Raw genomic sequence first — 26,485 nt, 5'->3', positions numbered from 1 at the left:
AGAAGACAATGGAATTAGTGCATAATAGCGCGTAGTATCCTACTACCTATTTCACGGGTTAAGTAAAATCACTCTGGTGCAAAATAATTATCGCCGTTGATGCTGACGCGAAACTATTCAATTTTACTGATAAACTGAAAACAGCGAGCGGCAAATGCAAGATCAACATGGTCACGTGGTCATTTCTGCCGTTTGGCGTTAGCGTAATTGTAAATCTCTCTGTTGCCATTAAGCGTCTGCCACTGGTTACGAAGACTGCAACAGTTTTTGCTGTCAACTATATTTCAGCTCAAGAGCAAGGCCTAAGGTTAAGTAGTTCTTTCAAGTGCTTGAACAGCAAAGTCGATCTGTCCAGTCTGGAGGCTGAAGCCACACTGGACCTGTGGGAACACCAGCTGCAGAGGCTCAGAAATGAAGGCAGTGTACGGACCATCACCCGTGAGCTGCACATGGCTCAGAATGTCCCTGCTGTCAGAATAAGGGCCTTCAAGAACGGAGAAGGCAGCAGAGGGCAAGGAGAGATTCTCATTGGCTCAAGTATTCATGCGGTATGTATAAATATGACGTGATGTAATGCCATGTCTTAACTGAACTGCTTCACATCCTAATCATCGCGTGGAAGCGGAGAATTGTCGATGTTTGCTAGCATTTAAGCATGTGTAGCGATAACGCGTCAAAAGAGTTAACCAATAGAGCGTATGCAGCTAATCCCAAGAGATTCCTATGGTAAAGGCGTGGTGACCATGTTGGTTTACCATAACAAACCCAGCTAAATGACGGTACACCAACATGGCGGCGATGACGTCACGTGAAGACGCTCTATTCATGAACAAAACCAAAGTCCATGATGGATTGTCTTACGGTTTTCCCACGCTTGGCACTGGTTACTTGTTTTCCCGCGTTAAGTTGTTGTTACATGCTTTCCCGCACATTCATTTCCCGCGCTTGGCACCTTTTACCTGTAATTGCTTCGAATTTTGATTGTTTCATTGCGCTTTTTATGTCTGTTGTGATTGGTTGAAATAAGTACTTTGGTTTATGTTTAACGGCATTCAAACGGAGACCGCTGTACAATAAGCAGGCACTGAGTTTGCTTTTTAATAGTGAAGTGGGAAAAAAACACGGTCGAGTTTGATCATTCAAGTGGAAGCTTTTTATATATATTTTTTCCTGACTGTATTTGTTTTTCTGTGTATTTTCCAGCTGCTGGATCAGTGCACCGTCAAGCTTGGCCTGGCATCTGCTGCCCGCCGTCTGTACACTTGCTGTGGGGAGGTAATCACGGATATCCAGCAGCTGATCAGACCTTATACTACCAACACGGAGCAGTATGATGACACGGCTGCAGCACAACAAACAGATGGAGTCAACTCTGACAGTAACGGCGCTGACAAGGTGCGTTCTAGTTCACGATACTTTAGGTGATGCTATTCAAATAAGTTAAAATTAAAAACGTATACCAGCACTAGAAAGAGCACTTTTTCTTTAGTAGCCCTGCAAAGTTTCAGCATATCAGGTGTAATATCAGCTGAGAAAATGTAAGTTGAAAAATGAAAAATTTACAGACGTTCATACAAACGTCTGTAAATTTGTCAAATTTCATCTTACATTTCCCAAGCTGTTGTAACACCTAATATGCTTGAAACTTTGCAAGGTTACTAAAGTAAAGGTGCTCTTTCCAGTGCTGGTATCAGTTTTTCATTCAGTTCAATTTTAACTCATTCAAACCTGTTGCGGCCATTTTGGAGAAGAGTCTATTGAACTAATTAAACCGATAGAAAGAAAAAACAAAAATCTTTGTCGACGTAAAGAGTGACGGATGGTAAAATGTGGCAAGCTTCAAACTGGATTAAAATGCAATAACTTGAAATAATACCGGCCAATTTCATCCACGAAGTAAGTTGCGTCGAATGCAGCGTAAACAGTTGCAGTTTTAAATACAAGAAAGATAATTCTACTTTGAATTAGTTTAATCTTCGCAGAGGATATCAGCAGCCGGCTTTTCTTTTGTGAACCCTTGTCTCAGCAAACGTCTTTTTTCTTCCCTATCTTTATTTATTAATTCAAAAACTTTTAAAAAATAATTCATGTGTATATTTGGAAGCTACGCGATAACCTTCGCACAGACATGGTACACACAAGCTAAGCACATACTAAACACTAACCAACTAGAACAAAATATCAATATTGTAATATAATCCGAGCCGTAGACGTTGTTGGATTTTCTCCGGCCGCTGGAGATAGTATCCACACAATTTTACTCTAGTTAAACGACTCACGTTTATTCTAAGGTTATACACACAGGTTCTGATCACCGTGATCAAAGCTTCTCGCTGAAAATAAAAAAACTTGTTTTAACAAGTCGCCGTCAATCAATTTTTGTCTGATGTCTTAGTATGGCCCAGTCCCCGATGAGACATAGATTCAAAAACTCATTAATAATTCATAATCCCATTGACTTATCAAATGGTCGATAAAACATCACGTGCAATGGTTTTATATCCGATAAAACCTCCTCCCTATTAGTGTGCGGTGTTTAATGTTTTTCTCGTATGCTAACTTCCAACGTTCACAAAAGCATCATTGTTATGAACTCTCTTGACACATTCTTTTCCAGGAATGTTTTTGAAGTCGTTCAAAAAAACTCGCAGCCCGTGTTTTATCGGGTCTAAAACCACTCGGCTTGCGCCTCGTGGTTTTAAATCCCGATAAAACACTGCTGCTCGTGTTTTAAACATTACAAAAACGCTTTAGCTACACTACGTCATTATATATCATAGTGTGAGCAAAATATGTCGTTATTTCGTAGATCACCGAAGGGCGAGTTGCTCACAAGGGTCACGCAGTAGATGTTGTAGAGGCTGAAAACCGGCCATTATACAAACCAGAAGGTGTTAGATTAACTGCAGCTGAACAAAGGGAGAAAGAGCTACTGGAGACTGAGGCGTTTCAAAACTTACACATCTCTGAGGAGGAGGAAGACGATGACCATTCCTCCGGAAATGTCACTTACCGTGTGAGCGAGGGAAGGACTGGATCTGTGCCTGTAATCAACAGCAAGGAACAACAAGGTCTTCCGAGGTGGGACGCTCGATGGCCTATTGATGTGTGGGTGTCCTGTGGTGAACCATTTGTGCCTTTGGAAGGTAAGTTTGGATTTTAATGTTACTGTGGTTTGTATCAAATTAAGAACAGATCACCAAAGCGGAGAATGTTATGCAAGCCGTGTTTTTTTATTCACCGAGATTTAGTGTATTTGAGAAGTAAAAAAATCACTTTATTCAAGTGTCAATGTATTTAGCGCAGAGCACCAACTGGGGATAAATTCGAATTTGAATTTAGAAATGTTACTTTTTGAGGGGAGAGGAAAACTGGAGTACCCGGCGAAAAACCTCTCGGAACAAGGACGAGCACCAACAACAAACTCAGTCCACATATGACACCGATTTGGGGAATCGAGCCCGGGCCACATTGGTAGGAGGCGAGTGCTCTCACCACTGTGCCATCCCTGCTCAACTTCTAGAGCTGGGTAGTGATTCTAATTGAGTACCAGTACTTAGGCACGATTAAGATTACCGGGGGTTAGTTTTATCTTTGATTGCACTTTAATTACTCACCAATAAAGATTATTTCCTAAAGGTTCTTGTCTTTCAGCCGCGCCCAGTTTTCTCGATACTTCAAACAGTTAAACACTAATATATGGTGTTGTTTCATGGTTTCATTTCAGAGGCTGATAAACAGTACTTGTTGTCAATGAAGCACAGAGAAGAGAGGACCTGGGTACAAGCCTACCTTGACCAGGAGAAACATGTCCTCAGGCACATGCAGGGTGAGTATTCACCCACCCCACCCCCTTCACCTCCCCTGACAGGGGCCCAAGGGAAGTTTTGGGAAGGGTCACGGAATCTTTTGTGCCAAGTGCGCGCAGGCGCAGAAAAACAAAGAGGAGGCAAGCGCAGGAAGTATCACTCTACACCGCATATTCATTCGCCTCGATTAACGGTTCTCTTCTTAAACCCCGTTGAGCCTGTATGGATGACCAACACCACAATGTCACTTCTTCAGCGAAGAGAACGTTGTACACCAAACAAAATGTTCAAGAGTATTTCTGTGGCTTTTCACGTACTTTGTACAGCCTGGAACATTGCTTGTTTTGGGTATCCACGGCATTGATACCAATTTCTTGTTATAATGAGTCTAAGCAATATTATAACTGTAGTTGTTTTTGTACAAATGAGCTTGAGTCAAGTGAACTCTTCAAAGCAACAAGATCTCAAGATTTATCTCTATGTCTGTTCTGTGGAAGACCTGAAGCAGATGGCAAATCTTTCCATGTTATTTTACAATCCGATGCTTTTGCAATTCAATCTTTATTTTCACACGGTAAAAAGTAATTCATGCACGTCATAGCGGACGGTCACATTTTTAAGCGTGCAACCACAATCACATTTGGTAGCCTGCGTAGGACTAGTTCATTGCCAAATATCGGTGTTTTTGGTGACAGTTCATCCATCAATTGGTCGGATTGTACTGAAAGTCAAGGGTTTGTCTCGTTGGCAAGCAAACGTGGCAATGAGTCGGTTACCTGCATCGAACTTCACTGTGATAAGTGGTAAAGACCTTCAATTGCTAAGCGTAAAGGCCGAGGTAAACTGAATGAATCCAAGTTAATCCAAGCTAATTTGACCCTGCTTTAATTGACAGTCTTTTGTATTGTTTTCTCTCAGGACGTCGAATGAACATGAAGAGCCCTCCATCCTCCCCCAGGAGAGTGGTGTTGACGCCAGCATGGCAGGAACCCACCCGGGCTGAGGAGAAGAAGGAAGAAGCCATTAACGAACTCAAGGTGCACACAAACGCTAGATCAACATATGATATCTGTCTACAATATCAACCCCGTCTTGCAGACAGAGAAAAAGAATAGGCTTCGTGAGTTGTTATTACGAAAATTAGTTTTCATTCATACGCAAACAAAACTAATTTTGACATGAAAAGCTTTGCACTTAGTCTTGCTTTCGTAATGAGGTTGAAAGCAACTCGGAAATGGCCTATTTTAAAGTAATCGACGAGGATGTTGTACTGAATAATTCATGTAGCCGATAGAAACTAGTGTAAAAACGGTGAAGAAACGTGTTTGAAAAATTTCGTTATGAGATTAATGTGAACTAAACAGTTTTGATGTCATCCCCAGAATCACCTTCAAGGAGTTAAATCACGGCAAACCCAAGGCGAAGCTTTCCTTTGTAAGACTGCGAAAGAGTCCACACAGCGGCTTTACTTAAAACCGAAAACAGTAAGTTCTGTGATAAAGATACATGTTTTCTGAAAACTGAAAAGAAGGATTCAGTAATGCGTTGTTCTTTTTGACAATTATCGCAGGTGCGAGTCAACGCTGTTCCAAATGGCGAAACTAAACAAAGAGCTGTGGTTGTGTTCGGAAGCAGCATGAAAGAGGTTTGTGTGCTGTGGTTTTTTAATCCCTTTTTTGCCTCTACGAAATCGACAAGAATATCACTCCCCAGACTGTGTGTCTGAGACGCTGATTCCGAGACCTCAGACCTCGGCCTGAGAATCAGGCCAACCACTCTCAGAACTGAACAAAGCACGTCAAAATTATTAGAACGACAGTATTTCAGCACCGGAACGTAATTTACTGTTTAATAGGACACATGGGCACTTTTTAAATCGCTAAGCGTTTTCGGTAGAGTTTGTCGCCTTCTTTGATGATACATACGGTATTCTTTTGGAGCCGCGGAGGAGAAGTATCCCGGATGTGCTTGGTTCCCGGATGTTCCATTTACTTTAGAGTTTATCATGGTGCTCAGTGGGAAAGGAGCATGATAACAGTGTTGTTGTTGTCGTTGGTGTCAAAGTTCAAAATAGTTGCCCCCGCCATGTATGTTGTTTACTGATTTTAAAATACTCTTAATAACGTTTAAAGTTTTAGAAGATGTAGCACCTACCTTCCTGTCAGACCCCATTGCAGTTAGCAAGTCGTCTCGCTGCAACCTTCGCAGCACTGACAATGGAGTTTTACTTCAGTATTCTCGAACAAAGTCTTATAAAACTCTTGGTGATCGTGCGTTTATGTTTGCCGCCCCTAAATTATGGAACGCTCTTCCTTTGGTCATTCGGTCTACCACATGTCTCTCTTGCTTTAAAGTAAAAGTTCAGACTTTTTTTATTTAGGAAAGCCTTCGACTGATTTTACACTTTAAAGCGCATTAGAACATTTTATGGATAATGCGCTATATAAGTATTTTTAGTTACAGTTTTAGTTAAAGAGACTTTAATGTGTTATTGTATTGTTCAGTTGTTAGATGCATGCACGAGTCGTTTGGATCTGAACAGTGCTGCCAGGAGACTGTTTACACTGGATGGAGATGAGGTTTGCAACTCTTGTTTTCTATGTATAACTCTCAATACAGCTTTCTCTTAGAACAAAACGCTTGTTTCTAGAGCATGTGCGTATCAAATGAAAATAATTTTTGTGAAGGTTACGACTTATTTGTGGCAAACATGTTTCGGGTGACATTTCATCCATCTTCAGTACAGAACCTCCTTGTGGGTGGATGAAGATAATAATAAAGAAGTTTAATCACCACATTCTCGCATTACAAATGAATTACAATCTGTTTACAATATCTAGAAAAGATGGATGAAGTTTCATCTGAAACATGTTTACTATAAAAAAGTCGTAACCTTCATTAAAATTATTTCCTGCCTGCTGGCTCTACGCAAATTAAAATAACTTTCTTTTTCACTAGTGACAATTTTGCATGCAGAATTCAACTCATTCCTGGAACCTAAATTGAAATATTTACTTTTCTCAACTAGTGTGAATATATGAAGTTATTTCAAATATTTATTTGATATTTTTCATAGTGTTTGAAAGACTGATTCATAATGTTTCCAGATTGTTATTGTTTTCGCGCAACCTATTTCGACCATCTTTCTAGCATGTTTAATACTTGAATTGAACGGAGAAATGTTTTCCATTTCAAAAACCTCGAAATTTTGAGTGTCTCCAACGGCTCCAAAACTGAGCTATGGAGGCGGCCTTGTATGGCCTTGTATTGATCAACCTACCGCCGTTTCAGATCATTTTACTCTTCCTGGCCATTCTATCAACAACATAGAACTCATTCTCCTAGAACTCATCACATCTAACAGAGGCGGCATTCGCAAAACTAGAGAAGCATTTCTAACTTCCACGGGCAAGATTATTGAACCCTATGGGATGAACAGACGCGATGAAACTGAATGTATTTAATGTCTGCGGCGAAGCATCCGACCGCCAGCCGGAAGGTCTCGGTTCGATCAGAATTTTTTCCGAGTTTTTTTTTCTTCATTCATTCCCTTATTCCAAGTACCACTTCACTATACACTTACGCGGATTATTTCCATCTTTCTCTTTATCACCACACTTGATGCATAAGAGACTAAATGCTCCTTTCACACTAAACAGATTTAGCTGATGTTCCTTGTATGTTACCTAATTCATTGTTTAGATAACAGAGTTCGGTGACTTAGGAAGAGATCAGGACGTTTGTGTTAGCTGTGGAGAAGGTTTCATGCGAGCAAGAGGTGAGACGCACACATTTCTCATATTTTTATTCTGCTGTTTAGCGTATGTTTATTTTGCTTGATACTTTTTTTGGAGCGAGATCAGGGTAACTTTTATCCTCGTTAACTTTTTCCTTAAGCCCTGGTCAAACGGCGCATGAGAGTCGATGATAGTTGCTGAAAGCCAAAACTACCATCCACTATTATCATCGACTATCATGCACGCGGTCAAACGGGAAAACTATCATCATATATCATGTTATATATCAAACACGAGACACAGTGTTTCATCACATATCAAACACGTAGAAGGGAGTTGAAAATACGACGCGTAGCGGAGTATTTTTTTTTTACAAACTTCGAGGTTTTTGATATTGTGATGAAACACTGTGACGAGTGTGTGACATAACTTCCCAAACGAACTGGTTTTGGAGGGGAAATTAAGGATGCAAAAACGAGGAGTTTTTCGTCACGGTGCATGATTTTCTTTATCTTTGGCTTTTGAATTATTAATGAGTTTAAGAAGAAGAATTTAAACACGCTCAAAGTGAATGATAGTTGACGATAGTAGATGATAGCTGGTGGTCAAACGAGTGAGCGAGTTTTAACTATCATCAACTATCATGCGCCGTTTGACCATGGCTTTAGACTGCAACACAGTCCTTTGGTAGCTGAGTTGGTTTTGCAACTGGCGATAACATTTAAGCAATAATGTTAGACTTACGTTGCACTCTATGCTGTTATACGTTTTCTGTACAAGCGGCTTAATTTCGCTCAGACAAATTTTACACTGTAGTACATTACCTGTGTATATTGTGATTCTTAGAGGACGCGCTGCAGTGACTACTTCGTATAAACTATCCTGTATAGTCGCATGTCATTTGATGCCTTCGTTTTATTGCAGACCGTCTACATCGTCAAGAGCTGAAGGCAACATGGTCACGTTTAAACAGACAGTCGGGAGGGGCAGTCATGCCCGGTGGCGGACCTGTTACTAGGAGCAGTGTGAGTGCAGATTGGTAGATTTACATCTCTACAATCCCCTCCCACCCACCGCCTCCATTTCCAAACAAAGCCAGTCAGTTCTGCAAAATTTCCATTGCACTTTTGATAAACTGCAGCGGTCTTTTTCATTTGCGGACCATTTTATATATCTTCGAATGATTTTCAGCGATGATCAGAATTCCTCGGGTGAACCTGAAAAGCCATTAGGGATCTTCGGTTTCTTTAGTGTATCATCAAAAATCCATTGTAATCCTTTGTATCACACCTTTCCAATCAGGTTACGCTTGTTTTAGATACATGTAAAAGTTGCACTCTTATCATGATTGAGTGGTTTTCGTGTGTTTTACGTTTGTCCTTATTAGGTCACATTTGACAACACCATCCTGGCTTTGCCCGCCCCAGTCTCCCCTCCTCCGCCGTCGCACGTTCCTCTTTCACCCAGAAGGCAGTTGTCGGTTCATCGAGTGTCGACTCGTCATTAATGATTGACAGATGTCAGTTTACCGAATACCTAGCTGTCATTAATGATAACATACGTCAGTTCATCGATTGTCCAACTGTCCTAATGATTGACAGAAGTCACATCAATGACTTTTCATCCGTCACTGATGGTTGACAAATTGTGTCCAGCGATCATTGGCTATGGACAAACAAGTCACCGAGTCTCCAGACGTCATTGTTGATTGACAGATGTCAGTTCATTGCGTGACCAGTCTTCACTGATGATTGATGGATGTCAGTCAACTGAGCGGCAAGCTCTCGCTGATGATTGCAGAAGATTTATCACAAAAGTGGTTACTGATGGCTGACGAAGATGTGTTTACTGAGTGTCTTGCCACCAGTGATCACTGTTTGAGAGTGCAGTTGTATCAACCTTTTTGACATAGATTTACATATTTTATTTTTCAGAAAAAGATTTATTTATTGTACAAAACTCATGGAAGCCACCTAATTTTGAGATTTTTATTGAAATAATGACCTGGATTGTTGTGAAAAAAGGATGAATTTTCCAGCTAAGCTAGTGTTAAGGTGAAAATGAACCGTGTTGGTGAAAATCTTCACGAGATACCCTCAGCGTGATTCCTCGATATCCCCATTCTGTGTGGACAGATTAATTAAGTTATTTTGTACTCCTTTCTCAGAGTGTTAATAAAGTGTGTGGTCGGGTGATCGCTGTTCGATTGCTTTTGGTTGAGACCGACTCTTTCCTCAGTGCAGTTGTCAAGTAACATCTCGCGTCCTTCTGACGATATGCTGACGTGGCAACTTCCAATTTCCTCGCAATGCTCATACGCCTATATCACAAATCCGTCATCTTGATTGTGACGTAAAAAATAATGCAATAGGGTGGTGAAGTGTTTTCCAAAATGGAACATTTGTGGTTGGGAGCACTCGGATTTCTTTTTTCCGAGTATGCCTGTGTCACTCACTGAACAATACATCATTCTCATTTATTTACCGGGCTTAACATGCACCATCACATTTATTCCGTTACGTATATGCTACATCAACATTGATAGTAGCAGCATGCGGGATGTTTGTCCCATGAACCTAGTTTAATGGCCTAAGCTCCCACGAGTCTCATGTAGCTCAGTGGTAGAGCAGTCGAACTAGTAATCGGAAAATCTTAGATTCGACTCCTGATAGGAGCACGCAGATTTCCTTTTTCCGAGTTTGCCTATGTCACTGACCGAACAACACATCATTCTCAACATTGTGGTGTTGACTAGGGGTACCGAGTGCCTTCGCAGCGAGTCAGAGTGTTGGGCCCACAAATACTTACAACGACGTCTTTGGATTCATCCCACATATCGACGTTTAATAATAAAACGCAAAACACAACTGAAATCTTAATTTTACTACTTTGTGTGTTTACAACCCAGCCAACTTTATAACTAAATTTTTAATGCACAGTTCACCCACCTAACCAGAAGCCAGGATCTTCTAGAACGACCCAATTCACTAAACTGTTTCTTCCACATGATTCATGTCGGTGTCATTACCCATTATGTCTAATCACCGCAGTATGAACTTGCAAGTCCTTCAAGTCACTTTCTAACAAGTTTTGTAAATCATTTCTTGGAGGTCACGAAGATTAAGATGTTCGATTGTGTTAGCTTGCATGACGTGGTCGTGTCTTCCCATGGCGATCTTGATCAACTCGTCCCTGCTGACGTCAGTTCCTGTTCCAACGGCGATGATATTCACACCACGGTCCTGACAAAAATGCACAAATTTTATTACCTCTTCAAGGAATTCTCCCACTGAGGGAATATTTTCTGTAGTTTTCTTAGATGTTTTAAAACGATTTCTTAGTGTGTTTTATAAGCAAGTAAGAGAAACTTAAACAAAAGGGCTAGCTATATATGTGTTCATATGTAACAAATAGATCCATTTGATCGTGCGTGTGTTCTCTGATAACGGACAGACTTTCTTACCACGTTTTGACGTCCTCTTTGTGTTACCAGAGTATACGCTAACGGCCAGACGGAATCTGTTGTTTTTTTATGAATTGTTTTGACATCAATTATCCCGAGCAAAAATTAAAAATCTTTTCAAAGATCATTGTACTGATAACTTGCGCTGAGGCAAATTTGGTTTATGAGCTTTTAGAAGAAAGGGCGGCTACAGGCTGATACAAGGCTAACCAGGCTTGTGATTGGCTAACAATCTGTCACTTCAATTTTACACAAAATTTAACGAGGGAAAACTGGGAGAACTTTCGGAGACTCATGGAGTCCGCATTTGTGAGTCTGAACTTTTTCTGGGTTGCTTATTTTAACCTCTGTACCTTCAAAGGCTTCAGAACATCCTTATAAGGCTCACTGCCGTGGACAGTATTGTCATCTGTTATTACGACCAATACATTAGGAACCCCAGTCCTATCACCGCCACGGTCGCTGTACAAGTCTCTTCCCGCCATCCCCAGCGCTTTATCGGTTCGCGTGTTTCCATCCGGGAACTCCAGTCCCAGAATCCTTAGTTTCAGTGACATTGGAACGTAATACCTCGATTCGGCGAATGTGCAGATTAATTCTGGTTTGTCACTGTACACAATTGCTCCAATGTGCGTTGCCCTGGAGCTGACGTGGAATTGATTAATCAGCTTGAGAAGGAAGAGTTTGGTCTGAGTGACGTCATAGTTACCCGCACTTACACTCCCGTCAATAATGAGGCCAAGGTCATATATGCCAGGACTAGAACAGCCATCTAGAGGGCAAATCCAGTAGGTAAAAACACTGATAACATTACAAGGCACCAATCGAAATGTGCCACACAAAGCTTAAAGCTGACCCTGGCCATTTCAGCTCTAAATATCTATTCATAACTTCTGTACCCTACTTTAAAGTTAACGCAAGATAATTATTTTAAGTCAAAACTACGATACCTATGTACTATCTCCAACAAAAATGATTCTAAAACCTTCACAAGTTTCCCTTTAGGCCGTAGAGGAAGTACTTTTGCCTTTGGAGTCAAAAAAATCCTGAAAGCGTTTCTCCCTAGGTTTTCTAGCCTTGGCGTGGCTCCCAGATCTTTTGCGGTTTTACGCCTTACAGAGCTTATTAGAAGTGAAAGCAAATCCCCAAGGGGCTTGTCATAAAGGAACCTGCCTGAGGAACGTCTGCCAAAGTTTCCCGGGAAAGGCGGGTTCGGCACCCGAGTGGTTTTCTAAACCTCAATAGTGCGGTATCACTAACCTTGCTCACAGAACTTTCCTTAATCGACTGTATTTTCATACCTTTGTTTTCACAGAGTGGACCACTAAATCCAGGTTTACACTGACACTTAAACGAGCCTACAGTGTTCACACAAGTTCCCTGATTCTGACATCGCACTGAAGCACATTCGTTAAAATCTGGGAAAAGATGTGGGCAAACATCAAACACGGGTACATCACTAAAATACACCCTATTTTATTACACCAGAGGCCCTCATCTCTTTTAAGGGTGCAGCGATCGTACTCGGCTCTGAGAAACGAGAGCGGCTCTGGACTACAGAGAGTAACGCATGTGGTCCCATTTTGACATGGCTTTCCCGCACATTTATTATAATCTGGAACAAAGTGAAACACAGAGCCATGAACTGTTTACCCGCTCTTAGCACCAGTTACCCTTTACTGCTTGAGTTCTGATTCGTTTATCCCACGATTCACTATGTGGTTATTGCTGATTACCCGCTTCGGTGTTCGTTTACAACCAATGAAATTAATTACCTTGTTCACAGAGATTTCCTTGGAATTGTTGACGACATGTACATTTGAAGCTTCCTATAGTGTTCACGCACGTTCCACCGTTTTTACATGGAGTCTTCAGGCATTCAATTCGAGTACAAATTATTTCTTGTATAAAAATGGTCATAACAAGTTTGTTCGAAGAGAACCTACCCCGTCTTGGGTAGGGGGGTTATCGAAGACACCACTTATCTCATGAACATTACCGAAAAAATTTTATTGGCTTTAAAATTTGAGTTGACACAGAAATATTCAGCTTGCAATAGTCAGCATTGCTAGTTAAACAAGAAAAGTGAGGTTTGAATCTCACTGGCATTTTTTACTGCTGGATAGAGGGGTGTCTATGCAATAAAGACACCATCTTTTGAGGTTGAGGAAAGGGGTACAGGTAGCTAGAGGCCACTATCTATTGTGGGGTTTGGAGGGTCCTGTTAGAGAAAGTAGTTTTGACCACTTCCCCAAGTCATGTCACCAATTAAGCATCTCTCTAAAAGGATATTTGTGGATGTGAAAGTTATTTTTACGGATGTTATTTGAGCTTTTAATTTATTCACAAAGTTCTTCACAGGAATTATTAATCCAGCTAATCATTGGTCCTAGAGGTTTTCCTTTTGTTTTTCAGTAGTTCAAATTTACATTTTAAATCGGTTATTTTTTTCCTTTTCTGTGCTCGAGTGTAATCGTCGGAGAGAGCGAAATAAAGTTGTTCAGCGGTGTACAATCAACAGAAACACCACCTAAATTTCATACTGGTGACCTTACCTCGCCTCGTACACTTCGTAGTAATTTAGTGGCTCAGTTGCGATTGACTTTATTATTTCTCATGCATTTTAAAATTGCACACGCTGTGCAGTGGTCATACATAGGCTACATAGCCAACATTTCCTTCAGGCCATACAAATATTTGATTTTTATCTAACTTTTCTTGTCTTTTTCCGTTTAATTGTCTTGTTTGTATGTGCTGATGAGTTATTAGATTTTTCCCTACACTATAATTTACGTTAGTTGAGTGAGAAGCAATTAACCGAATCCACTCATTTCTGTCAGAAAGTTTTCCTTATATCCATAAGTGAACTAAACACAAAGTAAACCCAAATTCAAAAGTAAAATTTGGCAGAATATCAACGCCAAGCAGTTATAAGCACCTCATGTGAGCTACCCACAGGAAAGCAGCAACACCTCCCAGTCCCTGGCTTTAACATCTCATTGTAATCTCTGGCTTTTCTTAGTTTACTCTTATTCGATATGTTACCTAAATGTTTTTTTTACATTTGCCACTCATTGAACTTTTTTTTTATTATTTTGTAATTTTTCTTTTTGAGGACCCTACTGTAAACCACTTTGCGCGATGTCGGCTTCCTCAAAAAAGATTAAAGTTTATTGATTGATGTTCTGTGCTACCCTTATATACCTACCTAACTCACTTGTCACCATGGAAACCATACCTTTTTGGCAGTGATTACCCGTGAAGCCTTTGACGCGTGTGCATTTGTGTTCACGTGGTTTTAATTTAATGCAAGAACCTTCGTGCTTACAGGTATTACTGAGCACCTTCGTTGTTCTTTGAAATATAACACACTCCCTTTAAATTTTACATGTTTGACAAGTTAACGATAACAAGCAAACTTTACACCGAGGCTAACAAAACAATAACCGCGTTGCCGGAATAAAACGTTAACACACACTTCATGTCTGTGGGGCTTTAAACTCACTAAACGCTTAGTTCAGACGTCTTTCGTATCACACCGCAACTTCTTTAAACTAAAAGTGACTCTCTATTAAAATATCATAGTAGATCCACAAACCTTATAGTAAGTTCTTTCAATACATAGAGTGGTTTTCTATTGAGTATCGAAAGTAGTTCGCGTTTGCTTTAGTTTTGACTTACTTCGTTCTTCGATTGGTTGGCAAAACTTGCGCCATTTTCTCAACCAATGAAAAGCAAAACTAAAACCAATCGCGCCTTGCTCGCACGTGTTTTTCCGCGCTTGGCGCTGGTTACATTTATTGGCCAAGGCCCAGTTGTTCAAAGCTCGATTAAGCTAATTCTGGGTTAACATGAACTTTCATTCGATTTTAATGACTAGTCATTAGAGATATTTCAGAAAGGCTTTTGTCCTTCAGTTTTGACTTGGCCTTTACTTTACTATTAGCTTAAAATTAGCTTGCTAAGACATTTTTAACGAGCAAAATGAGAACCTCGGTTAACTTTTAATCGGGGATTAACGTTAATCAGCTTTTGAACAACGGGGCCCAGAATAATGACTTTGGTTTTGGTTTTATGACTCTCAAATGAAAACCGCTGTAACGTTCTTCCATTAACTATAGAATGTAACCACCACTCCTCACTCACCTAGCTCATATATGAAGTTCACATGAGGCTTGCCCACGCATTCCCTGAGGTCACTCATATCGCAGGGAGCAAGGGGGTTTTGAAGAGTCATTAAACACTTCTTGGAATGACCAGCAAGGTTGTAGGTTTTTTCGGCATCAGGCCCACTCCAACATTCTCCATAGTTCTGCAGCCCAAACACTTTGAAGCCTCTCTTTCGTGCAGCCTCGGCACAGCGGCAGGCCAGGCTGCATTGGATAAGTAACAGAAGACCGATTAACAATTTACCAGCGTCTTTCTTTCATTTTGAACTGTCAAAGTTAAACGCTACTGAGAACACTAATCGCGGTTTTTACAGAATTGTTGAAAAATTCAGAGAATATAAATTCAAAGTGTCGCGGAGCCAGGTCGTTGCAAAACTTTTTTCCCTTCGATTTCCAGCTTGATTGATTACTAAAGAATGGCGAACTATGGCGCGCTAATCTCGTACCCAGGTCTCCCACGGTCAGGCAGAGTGGAGATCTCACATTTCGACATTCCCGAACCGACTACTAAGATCGGGGTACGAGATTAATGGCGCGCATCCTTGACAGCACACAGACAGAATATCATTTCCAGCAAAAATTTGCATTATAGAAACCTGCACTTTACGGCTCTCTTAAACACGTTAAAGTATGCGTAAACAGTGTAATGGGCTCCTGGCGTAAAAGAGAAGCGGTTCGCAGGTTAGAAAACAAGAAAAACGAGAAATCATCAGAGCTGAGAGCGCAGTGCTGCGCATGAGCAGAACGCTTAGAAAACTCAATGACCTAAAACAGAAATTTAAGTTTTAAGAAATTAAAAGAGAGCCATGCCACCTATAGCTATTTCAGTATTACTTCAAGGTTTCAAAAAAAAGAAGGCCTAAAAATAAGGGTACAGTTTTCGGTTTAAAATCACTCTTTCAGTTTTCTGGAACTTTAAATACGTTAGTTTCCTGAAGTACAGATGACCAGATATAACTGGGCCATTTTTTCAAGCCCGTCCCTTGTATTTTGATATTGTTTGTTCTCTCCTTGACAAAGTCACATGATATCTCCTCCTTGGTGTTTTAGGAGCTATATTTGTACGACAAGAGGTACTTAATTTTAATTTCCCCACAGCTGACCCCAAAAACGTAAAAATTCTCCATGACACAGCTTCTTTGAATGCATTTCTGCGGCAGCTGTCGGCTGGACATGAAAACTAGTGACTTACAAAATAACCAAGAGTTTGAAATGCAACCATAAACGAAATTTCAAATATCAACACTGCTTCCTTTTTAGCGCCCGTACCTGTGAGTATACGCTTCCCAGTTGTTCCAATCCAAGGTATGTCCATCATTTTGAGGGCTTCTTTGATCTCTGTCGGTTATAAGCAGTGTATTCAGAAGTTTCGAACTCGCTTTAAGCCAGGCATTGAAACATCCCAGCTTCTTGTATGAGCGCACACATTTGCTGTGAGGCAGTGTCGACGACCCAGCTGTAAAGGATCGAACAAATATTTCATAATAGTGTCATTTAAATACAGAAAAAATTTTTACAGGCTAGTTTTTTCGAGTTTTTCGCAGGTTACATGTGTTTGCAAGCTGATCTAGGTAGAAGATCTATGATACTAGTAACTTAACTAGTAATGATCAAAGATTAGGGAGTGCGTTCGGTGCCACCAGGCTCTCTTTGCCAAGTTGGTGATGATGTCATCCGCCCCTGCAAAATCTGCGGGGGATGCCAGAGATCCATTCATTCAATCAACGTCGTCCCGTACAATCTCGACTCCAATCTATATTAGGCTGCATTCATTATGTATGCTACAGGGGGGGGCAGAGGATTTTTTTTTTCAGCGGCTCGGTTTTTTATATCCCCCCCAAGGTCCATACAAATTTTCAGAACCCCCCCAAGCAATCAGTCGAAAAATTAATACCCCCCCCCCCTCCCCCCTCACAAGATATGACAATGTTCTACATTTTATGGTCATATCTTTTTCTTTTTCAACCTTAATGGCTTAATTATTTGTTGTCTTGATAAGTGGCAGATATAGCAGGGGGTGCATGTGGACCCCTTTCAAACTGGTACAGAAAATTCATTGAACATTTACAGTCAACCCAGGTCACGCGTGAACGATATTTTTGAAATTTGAACGGAGTTTTGAAATTTACATGTCAGTTTTGAAAATCGCCAACGAGATTTCAGAATTTCCCTAGCTTATTGACAGTATAAAGCTATGAATTTTTCTTTACATTGCAAAATTGAATATTTCAAGAATAACAATCGTTTCCCAAGTATTTTGAATCTTTTTTTCAGTTAATGCGTCTTTTTCGGAACGATTTCCAGAGAGATGTCCAACATTTCATTCACACGTCGGACATTACAAAGAGAAATTCGAATGTTCATTTCATTCTTGGAATTACTGTTTACGCGTGACCTGGAGTGACTGTAAGTGTATATTTGTTGTTCAATTTCATAAAACTGTGCACTGAATTACATTGTTTTCTTTTGCAGTCGTTGATTTAATAAAGTTGCGCTGCTTAGACTGAGGTTGCATTAAATATTTCCATTTTAGATGTTTTACTTTCTATACTGTATCGAAACATTACATCTACAGGCCAGGCACACTACTTGAAAAACTTCAAAATAGGTACTATATATAGTCTCTCAGAATAATAGAGGTACCCTTGTTGCTTACAATCCTTGAAAGAAGCTGCTGTACTTATCTTTTCTTTTCTCACTTTTTAAAACCATTACAAAAGCTAGACAGAATCTTACAAAAAATAAGCATCCCCCCAGGAGATATTTAAACAATTTTCATATCCCCCCTTTTTTTGCTCTAAAAATTTGAGATCCCCCCCTAAAATCCTCTGCCCCCCCCTGTAGGATACATAATGAATGCAGCCTTAGGAGTGCAGCGTTCTTTCTACGTCGAACGCAATAACATCAGTAACTTATAACAACATCAGAAACATCTCCGGCTTGTCCCAGTTATTACTTACATGTGACAATAGCAGCTTGTAAGACAAAGAGAAGGATACAAATCCAGACTTCCATCCTTTCCGGGCTGTGAAGATAAACAGCACCTACTTGTGGGCATCGAATAGGTATAACGAATCCGTGCGAAAGTTTGAAGAGTTGTCTCAAACAGAGCCAGAGGTGCCAAAAAACCCTGACGTAAAGGGTAAAAGGGTAAAAGTCAGCTTAATACAAGAACCCCACTTTGAACGCTTTTTTACAAATCGTTAAATCCATTTTAGAGGTCCAGTCGACTCCCGATAACTCGAACCCTCGCTAACTCGAACCTCCCGCTAACTCGAACCAATTCTCATTCCTTTTAGGTCATTTTCTATATAATTTTACCCTCGATAACTCGAACTCCCGATAACTCGAACCTTTTTCAATTTCCCTTAAAGGTTCGAGTTATCGGGAGTCGACTGTAGATCTGATTTACAGACAGTTGCAAAAAGTTGAACTGTGGCTGAGATCCTAAAATTACAGTTAGCAGTGGGTGGTTAGCAAGCTTAGATTTTGGAAGTGCTATTTATTAATGCCCGTTAGCTGAATAGAAAGAATTAAACCAGCGTTACATTCACAGATTCAAACGTTTGCTTACTGAGCTAGCCATCATGATATGTTGTCCTTAGAGGCTGGTCTCGGTACTGAGCAATGCTTTCCTGTGGTGCTGTATTTTTCTATGTTCTGTCTTTTCAAATCAGTCGAGTACCTCTGAAGGGCTTTTAAATTTATAGATAAAAGTCAAAACATGGCGGCTAATGTGGTACAGTATCTTACCTTTATTCGATGAGGACACCAATTATAATTTTGCCAAAACGGTGCTGTGTTAAAAACTTTTGTGCGGAACAAAGATCCGCTGCCACATAAACATTCACGAAGACTGTGATTTATACTATACTATTTTAAACTTACATAGAGGTTCGGATCTGACACTTCTACTAAGAAATGCAAACAATCGTCTGATTTCTTCATTAATTTCAACTTAAATTCAAAGAATAGAAGTAAATAATGTTATCTGAATGTGTCAAACTATTTTGATAAAATGTGATATAATTCTCTCGATGTATTTTTCTACGCACAGTGTACTCTTAATTAATTCTCATTTGCGTGCGAGCTCTGTTTTAAATCTTTTCAGTTTTTTAAACTACTTAAGAAGAACACTTCAATAAAGAACACTTTACTGTAAACTTTTAAAAATCAACTCTATTTCTTTTGATGGCGATTTGTTTGTCGATATTCTATTTGCTCATACATCAGTAAATCTCTCAAGTAGAAACTTTTGATTGCAAGAAGTAGAACTTTTTTGCTGAGCCAGGAAGATTGAAAATTTTCTCAGAATCGTTTCGTTGATGTAAAACTGATTTCAAGTTAAACCTCATTAAAAAGAAAATGAAAACTTCAGAAAAGAAAATATCCCTCCGTTTTTAAAAGCAGATTGCTTAGCAACTGGTTTCCTCGCTGAAAATATTCCGTTTTAAAAGTGAAAACACAGTATTCATGTAAATCAGCCTCAATTTTACTGCAGAATTTTCTTATATATCTTACAGATTTTACTGAATCTTCAGATTGTGCTTATTTTCCGAACTGTTGACTGAGTGGAGCCGAGCCGGTGGTGAGGAGTTATGTTAGTAATGCTCCATGTAGCTTCAATCATACTGGATGGAGTCAGTCCCTGGAAGTGAAGTATTGCAAAGGAGTTTGTTACGAGGCTTCCACGAGAATAAAACAAGAACGCCTAAGAACTCGGCCCTTATGGTGGGTTGGGAACTCTACTGACATGGATGCGACAATCCTAGAGATGTGTATTTTTTTGCCAGTTTGGTGTAAGCAGGAGATTCAGTATCTCCTGGATGAGATAATTAATAACAACTGCGTTTGACATATAGAAAGAACACACTCCCAATACAGATTGGAGTGGAAATTGTATGGGACAGTCGATCAACTAATGAATGGATCTTTGGACGGGTATCTGACATCCTCTGCAGATTTTGCAGGGGCGGATGACATCATTACCAACTTGGTAAAGGAGAGAGAGCCTGGGATTGAGATCATCAAATGGACTCCCTAATCTTTGATTATAACAAGTTATAATAGCAAAGGATATAGAGCCTGAAAAGAATTTTCTTTTATGCTATGTATTGGATAAAAAGAAAAAAAATACTGTATTATTTTTTCTTGTATTATTCTCCCATCATATGTTCTATTTTTCCTACAATTACATTTTTTTGTGTCAACATGTAAAGGTGCCTGTGACAGCTGTTACTAGGCTTACACCAACCTGCAAACCACAAAGGATTTTACAATAACTGTCAAAATTCCTGCGGCAGTTTTCATATTCTATACTCTTATAAATCATAAAATGACACGACCATAAAATGTTCAAAACTTGGTAGTGAAACCACAAGCCGCTCCATTTGAGTTTTGAACATTTTATGATGTCATTTCATGGTCTATAAGAGTATAATAAAACTGTACCATAGAAAACTGTCTTCGATTTGTTAAAAGCATATAATGGTTACACTTGTCTCTACATGTCAAGCTCAGGATTTTTCTCTTGGGAAGAAAAACAAAAAACAAAAGTACTTGGGGAAGTGCAGAGTGAGGGTGAGAGTAATCAAGTATAGGGTGAGAGAGAAGTAAAATCTTGATCTATGCACTGGGACCTACTAGAACAGAAAAAGCAAAAAACTTTGAGAAAGTCTTTTCATTGCTCAGACATCGGCACTAGGGACTCGTCCTCTACTCAATGAAACGGATGATTATGATAACCTCTGCACAACCCAATGACACATCCATTTCAAATGAGACTAGGTGTTTAACATGCCAAGCATATATATATTATACTTACTTAATTTAACAGGCCTGTTTGCACCATGTGTTGCATAAAGCCCCATATATTAGAGAGATATAGGATATTTTTGTCCAAAGTTCTGAAAGTTACCTTCAGATTTGAGTATGAGTACAAAAGTGAGTAAGATTATGACTTCTCAAAATCAGTTTTGTGAGGTTTAGACAACCACTTGTCAATGATGATAATCATCATCTTGTTTCTACTGTCTTATTTGCTGTAAACAATGAGAGTTCTGGGGATATGACTGGTTTAAAATTAGAAAGTCACTCTCATACTCAACCTTGTACTCATACTCAAACTTCATAGAAACTTTTTGTCTACAGTTGTCTTATAAGTATCCGGTCAACTCGCCTTTGTGCAAACTCGCCTACAAACAAAGTCGCCTACAACTTGTCAGCTCGCCTATGTAGGTGACTTCGCTTCCTGACGTAGGCGAGTTCACTCAAGTAATGTATGCCTTTTATAACTTTACGTTTTATCTAACTTGTTCTTTAGTCCATGAACCGAAACAAGCGTGCTATGTTCTAAATTCGCCTATGTAGGCGAGTTGGCATAGGCGAGTTTGCACGTAGGCGAGTTGACCGGTAACCGATAATCCTCAGTTCAACACTTTAGCATCCTGCAACTACAGTGGAACGTCTCTGATTCATAACTTGTCTCAAGTGGGCCTGGCCCATCTGACAGTGTGACCACTCTACAACAGAACTTCTACTGGATGTAAAATAAATAAATAATTAATAATAAATTACAGCTGTCACTCAAGCTTGCTCAGAAATTTCTCCAAGTTCTCATGAAATTCGTCGGCGTCCTTCAAATAACAGGCATGCCCTGCTCCTTCCATCATATGAATTAAACTCCCCGGGATGTTTCTAAGATTTTTTAGGGAAGACAGCCCCAGGGTTTCGTCGTTTTCACCATAGACAATAAGAGAGGGCAAATCAAGGTTTTTATAATCTTCCTCGGTATATCCGCCGGTTCCAACCGGAGCCACGGGTACAAATCCCCGCAGATTGCGCCCTTGATTCCCTTGGAAAATGAAAGGCAGGGAATAAGACCCGCTCATGGACGGTGAAACGATGACAGGCCGCTCGATTTTCAGCTTCTCGATGATTTTGTTTAGAAACGTTGCACGTTCGTCAGAAGTCCTGGGAATATTTCCAAAATCCTTCGATTTGACATAACCGGGCAAGTCGATAGCGACGACTTCATAATTTTTCGAACGCAGGAACTTCAAAGTGCCCAGATCATCCCAGGTTTGAGAGGAGAACGCCTGCCCGTGAAGAAGCAATACGGGAAAACGACCATCCGCGGGACTTTCTTGACGATAATAAATCCCGTCCACTTCACCTTCCCACTCGAGGTACCCTCGGAATTCCATATTAGACAAATTTCCACCAGGCGACAACAAATAATGCAATAAAAGTATAGTCAACGCCAGACAAACACCGATAATAACTCTCCAATTGATGGTGAAAGGAGGAATGCGTCTCACTGTCATGTAATCTGTCGTTTTCGCAGCTAGTGGAGCGAGTAAAGTTGTCGACATATCGCACTCAAGCGCGATCCAATTTACCTTCCCGGTTAACTTTGCTGGCTTTCCAAAACATGGGTCACTAACAAGACGTGCTCTAATTGGTCGAACATTTTTTGGAACATCTTGGTGGAAACACGCAAAGGACACGCAATCCTTTCGGCTCTCTCTTTTTTTCTTTTTTTTTTTAACATGAATGTTTGAGAGAGCTGGAAATTGTCGGGGAAACATATAGCGAATTCGAACTTTTGCGCCAGTATACCCTGAAGGCTGAAAGCTTCAAGTTGGGGGGAGGTGAGGGGATAACCAACCACAGCTGATGCAAAAAGTAACCCTAATTTTCCTGGCTCCTTTACCGACTCCGGAAAAAAAATAACGAATAAATTTCACCGAGAACTTTAACAAACGCAATGATTGACATCTCCACATTATATTGACTATGAAATGGGATATGGACGATAACAAAATAATATTATTCGTCCCCACCCCTCCCCCGCCTCCTTGCGCTGGTTTTGTTTGTTTTCGATGCATGCCCACGTAGCGTGATATCGTACAACCAGTATGGCGAACTTGGCTTTGAACGTGACGATCAAATGGAAGGTTCTCATCGCTTTGCTTTCAGTAATTGCTTTAGCCGTATTGTTTTTCTATTCCTCTTTGTGGAAGCACTGGTGGCCAGATGCTCGAGTGACGGAGAATGGGGACATTCAGGCGGCAGATGAAAATGTGCAGGAGGAGTATCTCAGCTGGGATGGCAAGGAAAAAGGGGTATTTTATCGTCAGGTTGTAGCTGAGAACTCGAAATTTGCAGTACTACTGTTGCATGGTGCGAGATTCACGTCCAAAAATTGGCAAAATATTGGAACATTACAAGCCTTGAGCTCCAAAGGTTATACTGCGATCGCTGTAGACTTACCACATCATGGAGATTCCATGAATGTTCAACAACCCAAGGAAGAGTCAGAGAAAGTGCAGTTCCTAGTCAACTTAATAAACAAACTTAGTTTAGAACGGCCAGTACTTGTAGCTCCATCTATGAGTGGTTCGTATGCATTGCCGTTTGTAATGGACGAAAAACACAGAAAAGAGTTACGAGGCTTCATTCCGGTTGCCCCTGGAGCTGTTGCAAAATACAGTGAGGATGATCTGAAAGGAGTTAATCTTCGTACCTTAATAGTTTATGGTGAGAAGGACAAAAGTTTTGAACAATTTGCTGACAAAATGAAAGCGATCCCAGGCAGTGAAGTTTTCATGATGAAAGGCGCAAGTCATCCATGTTACCTTGACAATCCAAAAGAGTTTCATGACAAAGTACTTGAATTTCTTGCAAAATTGGATTGAGCGTAAGGGTTTTAAAATTATTATGAACACTTAAATTGTGGGGGTGGGTTCACTTGAAGGTAGAAAATCTAAGAACATGTCACTGGAAAAGTAAGTTGGGAAATCTGACAAAGGGCGTTTTCTCAATTCTCTTCACTGTGGCCAAATTACCTTAAAAACTCAGTTGATAAAACTTGAAAGTTACAACAAGCTACAGAAACTAAGGTACCTGGTCATAACAAGTTTGTTTGAAGAGGACCCGCCTTGTGTGGGGTAGGGGGGTTATCGAAGACACCACCTATCTCGTGAACATTACCGACAAAGTTTTATTGGCTTTAAAATTTGAGTTGACACAGAATTATTCAGCTACCAAGAGTCAGCATTGCTAGATAAATAACAAAAGTGAGGTTTGAATCTCATTGTCATATTTCACTGCTGGATAGAGGGGTGGCTATGCAATGACGACACCATCTCTTGAGGTTGAGGAAGGGGAGTGCAGGCAGTCCACCATCTATTTTGGGATATGGTGGGTCCTGTTCGAGTATAGTAGTTTTGACCACTTCCCTAAGACCACATATTGGTGAGGGGAAGATTTGACTTCCTGTTAATCTTTCTAACTTGCAGATGTCTGTCCTAAGTTGCTTTTTGGGTATACATATCCACACCCCTCCCCCAAGGGCCTAGTGTTGAGAAAACAGATGACTTTTCCTTCTACGGTTTATCATGAAATAATAAAAAAGCATCATTTTAGAACATTTTCTTTATAAATCAAAAATATCAAAGTCTTTAGTTTTCTTATATATTTTGAAGTCCTTCTCTGGGTTGATGTATTTATGCAATAAAATTGTTATATCGATGTTCAACCATGACAGAAGATACCTTAAAACATGTGTCGTGAGTGGTCAATAGCTTATAAAATAGGCAATAATTTGTAATGAGTCAACAGAAGTCATTTATAGCAGACAATGCATATGTTCCTACAAAATTAGTCTTGTTCAGTAAACTTTTGTCAGTGAGTAGCCAGCATAGCAGACAATGTTGGTTGTAAACAGGCAAATACTTTGTTCAGTAGAGTTCTAAGAACAAGCCCATGGAAACAGCAAGTCTCTGCAGTTTTTGCTTTGCAGCTCTACTCAAACGTTGCCTCTGCTGAAAGAAAAATTATATGTGCCGCCTAGGAGTCTACAAACCCAATAAGTTAATAATGAAATGTTTTAAAAAATATTCATACCTCCCTTATCACTCTGAAAATTCAGTGTGCAGTGTTTGGGGGTGGGGGTATGGATATTTTTTCTTGGATTACACAGTTAATAATGATGATAGTGATGGTAAACTTTATTTTTACAGTGTGTGAGTATACAATGTAAGAATGAGACGTGAAGTGGAACAAATGGAATTAAGTTTAATAAATTAATTAGTAACCTTCTGTTCCCAAAAGTATATACAAAAGTAGATTCAGGATGAACTCAGGATAAAAGGGTATACACTGTACCATATTTCTTTAAGGCCCTCAGCCACCTGCAATAAGGACCCATGTAATAAGCTCCTTTCAAAATATTAAAATTCAACTTGATATCGAGGTTTAGAGGACACAAACAACAGAAATGAGTAAACATGATTATTCAGTTTTATTTGTGTGTGTCCTCTTGGTCTCATTTGAAAGGAGCCTACTGTATCAACAGCTTCACAGTCTCAAAACTTTTTATGTAACGACACTGCAGTGAGAAAGCCTTATTCTATAAGCCCTATAGTTTCTCCTAAAGCTTCCTCACTTTCTCTGTATTCTTTTTATCTTCTGCTCGTATTTTGTTTTTTTTGTAAAGTGTAGTGAAATAAGTAAAATGAGAAAAAAGAAAAACAACAACAAAACAAACAAACAGAAAAAAACATTGTATCTCTTCACTCAGTTTTATAACCAGGTACTGGTGACATGCTGCTGGACACCCTGTGATGGACTAACATCCTATTCAGTGGAGAGTCACTTCAAGCTGGGTATCCTGTAAAAAACTAGCATCCCAATGATCAACGACTGAGTAACAATACTCCAAGTTATATTGTCCTGTGATGGTCTACTCCTCATTGCTTCATGCTGGGTATCCTGTGATTGGCTAGAATCCCATCCAGGGAGAGTAGTGATGCTCCTTGTTTCTTCATGCTGGGTATCCTGTGATGGACTAGTATCCCATCCAGGGCAGCGTAGCAATACTCCTTGTTACTTCATGCTGGGTATCCTGTGATGGGCTAGCATCCCGTCCAGGGAGTAGTAGTAATACTTGTAGTTACTTGATGCTGGGTATCCTGTGATGGACTAGCAGCCCAATCAGCGAGTTACTTCATGCTGGGTATCCTGTGATGGGCTGGTATCCCATCCAGGGCAGAGTAGCAATACTCCTTGTTTCTTCATGCTGGGTATCCTGTGATGGGCTAGCATCCCGTCCAGGGAGTAGTAGTAATACTTGTTGTTACTTGAAGCAGGGGATCCTGTGATAAACTAGCATTCCATCCAGCAAGTATTAGCAATACTTCTTGTTACTTCATGCTGGGTATCCTGTGATGGGCTAGCATCCCATCCAGGGAGTAGTAATAATACTTGTAGTTACTTCATGCTGGGTATCCTGTGATGAACTAG

At 40.1% G+C, this 26,485-nt stretch overlaps 4 protein-coding genes across 4 annotated transcripts in view; 2 read left to right on the top strand and 2 right to left on the bottom strand.

Moving 5' to 3' along the window:
• LOC146486159 (doublecortin domain-containing protein 1-like) overlaps positions 1-9,739 on the top strand; it is a 39,505-nt gene extending 29,766 nt beyond the window's left edge. The window contains exons 29-39 of the mRNA XM_085098803.1: positions 289-548; positions 1,204-1,395; positions 2,810-3,146; positions 3,728-3,829; positions 4,728-4,846; positions 5,192-5,293; positions 5,380-5,454; positions 6,314-6,388; positions 7,512-7,587; positions 8,471-8,571; positions 8,934-9,739. Of these exons, the coding sequence (XP_084954929.1) occupies positions 289-548; positions 1,204-1,395; positions 2,810-3,146; positions 3,728-3,829; positions 4,728-4,846; positions 5,192-5,293; positions 5,380-5,454; positions 6,314-6,388; positions 7,512-7,587; positions 8,471-8,571; positions 8,934-9,053 (1,559 nt within the window). The 3' untranslated portion in view covers positions 9,054-9,739. The remainder of the gene's footprint in view (positions 1-288; positions 549-1,203; positions 1,396-2,809; positions 3,147-3,727; positions 3,830-4,727; positions 4,847-5,191; positions 5,294-5,379; positions 5,455-6,313; positions 6,389-7,511; positions 7,588-8,470; positions 8,572-8,933) is intronic.
• A 671-nt stretch (positions 9,740-10,410) lies between these two features.
• LOC146486158 (matrilin-1-like) lies at positions 10,411-18,978 on the bottom strand. The gene is made up of 7 exons (XM_085095885.1): positions 18,932-18,978; positions 18,139-18,203; positions 16,448-16,634; positions 15,156-15,382; positions 12,311-12,427; positions 11,363-11,781; positions 10,411-10,788 (listed from the first exon to the last, which is right to left on the bottom strand). Exons 2-7 carry the CDS (start codon positions 18,191-18,193, stop codon positions 10,627-10,629), a joined length of 1,167 nt encoding a protein of 388 aa, XP_084952011.1. The 5' UTR covers positions 18,194-18,203; positions 18,932-18,978; the 3' UTR covers positions 10,411-10,626.
• A 1,279-nt stretch (positions 18,979-20,257) lies between these two features.
• LOC146486157 (putative protein-lysine deacylase ABHD14B) lies at positions 20,258-22,825 on the bottom strand. Its single transcript, XM_085098852.1, has 2 exons — positions 21,616-22,825; positions 20,258-21,332 (listed from the first exon to the last, which is right to left on the bottom strand). The coding sequence occupies exon 1, from the start codon at positions 22,765-22,767 to the stop codon at positions 21,760-21,762; it is 1,008 nt and encodes a 335-aa protein (XP_084954978.1). The 5' UTR covers positions 22,768-22,825; the 3' UTR covers positions 20,258-21,332; positions 21,616-21,759.
• A 233-nt stretch (positions 22,826-23,058) lies between these two features.
• Positions 23,059-24,054, top strand: LOC146486156 (putative protein-lysine deacylase ABHD14B). The gene has a single exon (XM_085098898.1). It carries the CDS (start codon positions 23,098-23,100, stop codon positions 23,875-23,877), a length of 780 nt encoding a protein of 259 aa, XP_084955024.1. The 5' UTR covers positions 23,059-23,097; the 3' UTR covers positions 23,878-24,054.
• Positions 24,055-26,485: the final 2,431 nt, after the last annotated feature.

This window comes from Pavona decussata, unplaced genomic scaffold (assembly GCF_977016875.1).
Source record: "Pavona decussata unplaced genomic scaffold, jaPavDecu1.1 SCAFFOLD_21, whole genome shotgun sequence".
Lineage (NCBI taxonomy): Eukaryota > Metazoa > Cnidaria > Anthozoa > Scleractinia > Agariciidae > Pavona > Pavona decussata.
This window is presented reverse-complemented; position numbering and strand designations above follow the sequence as displayed.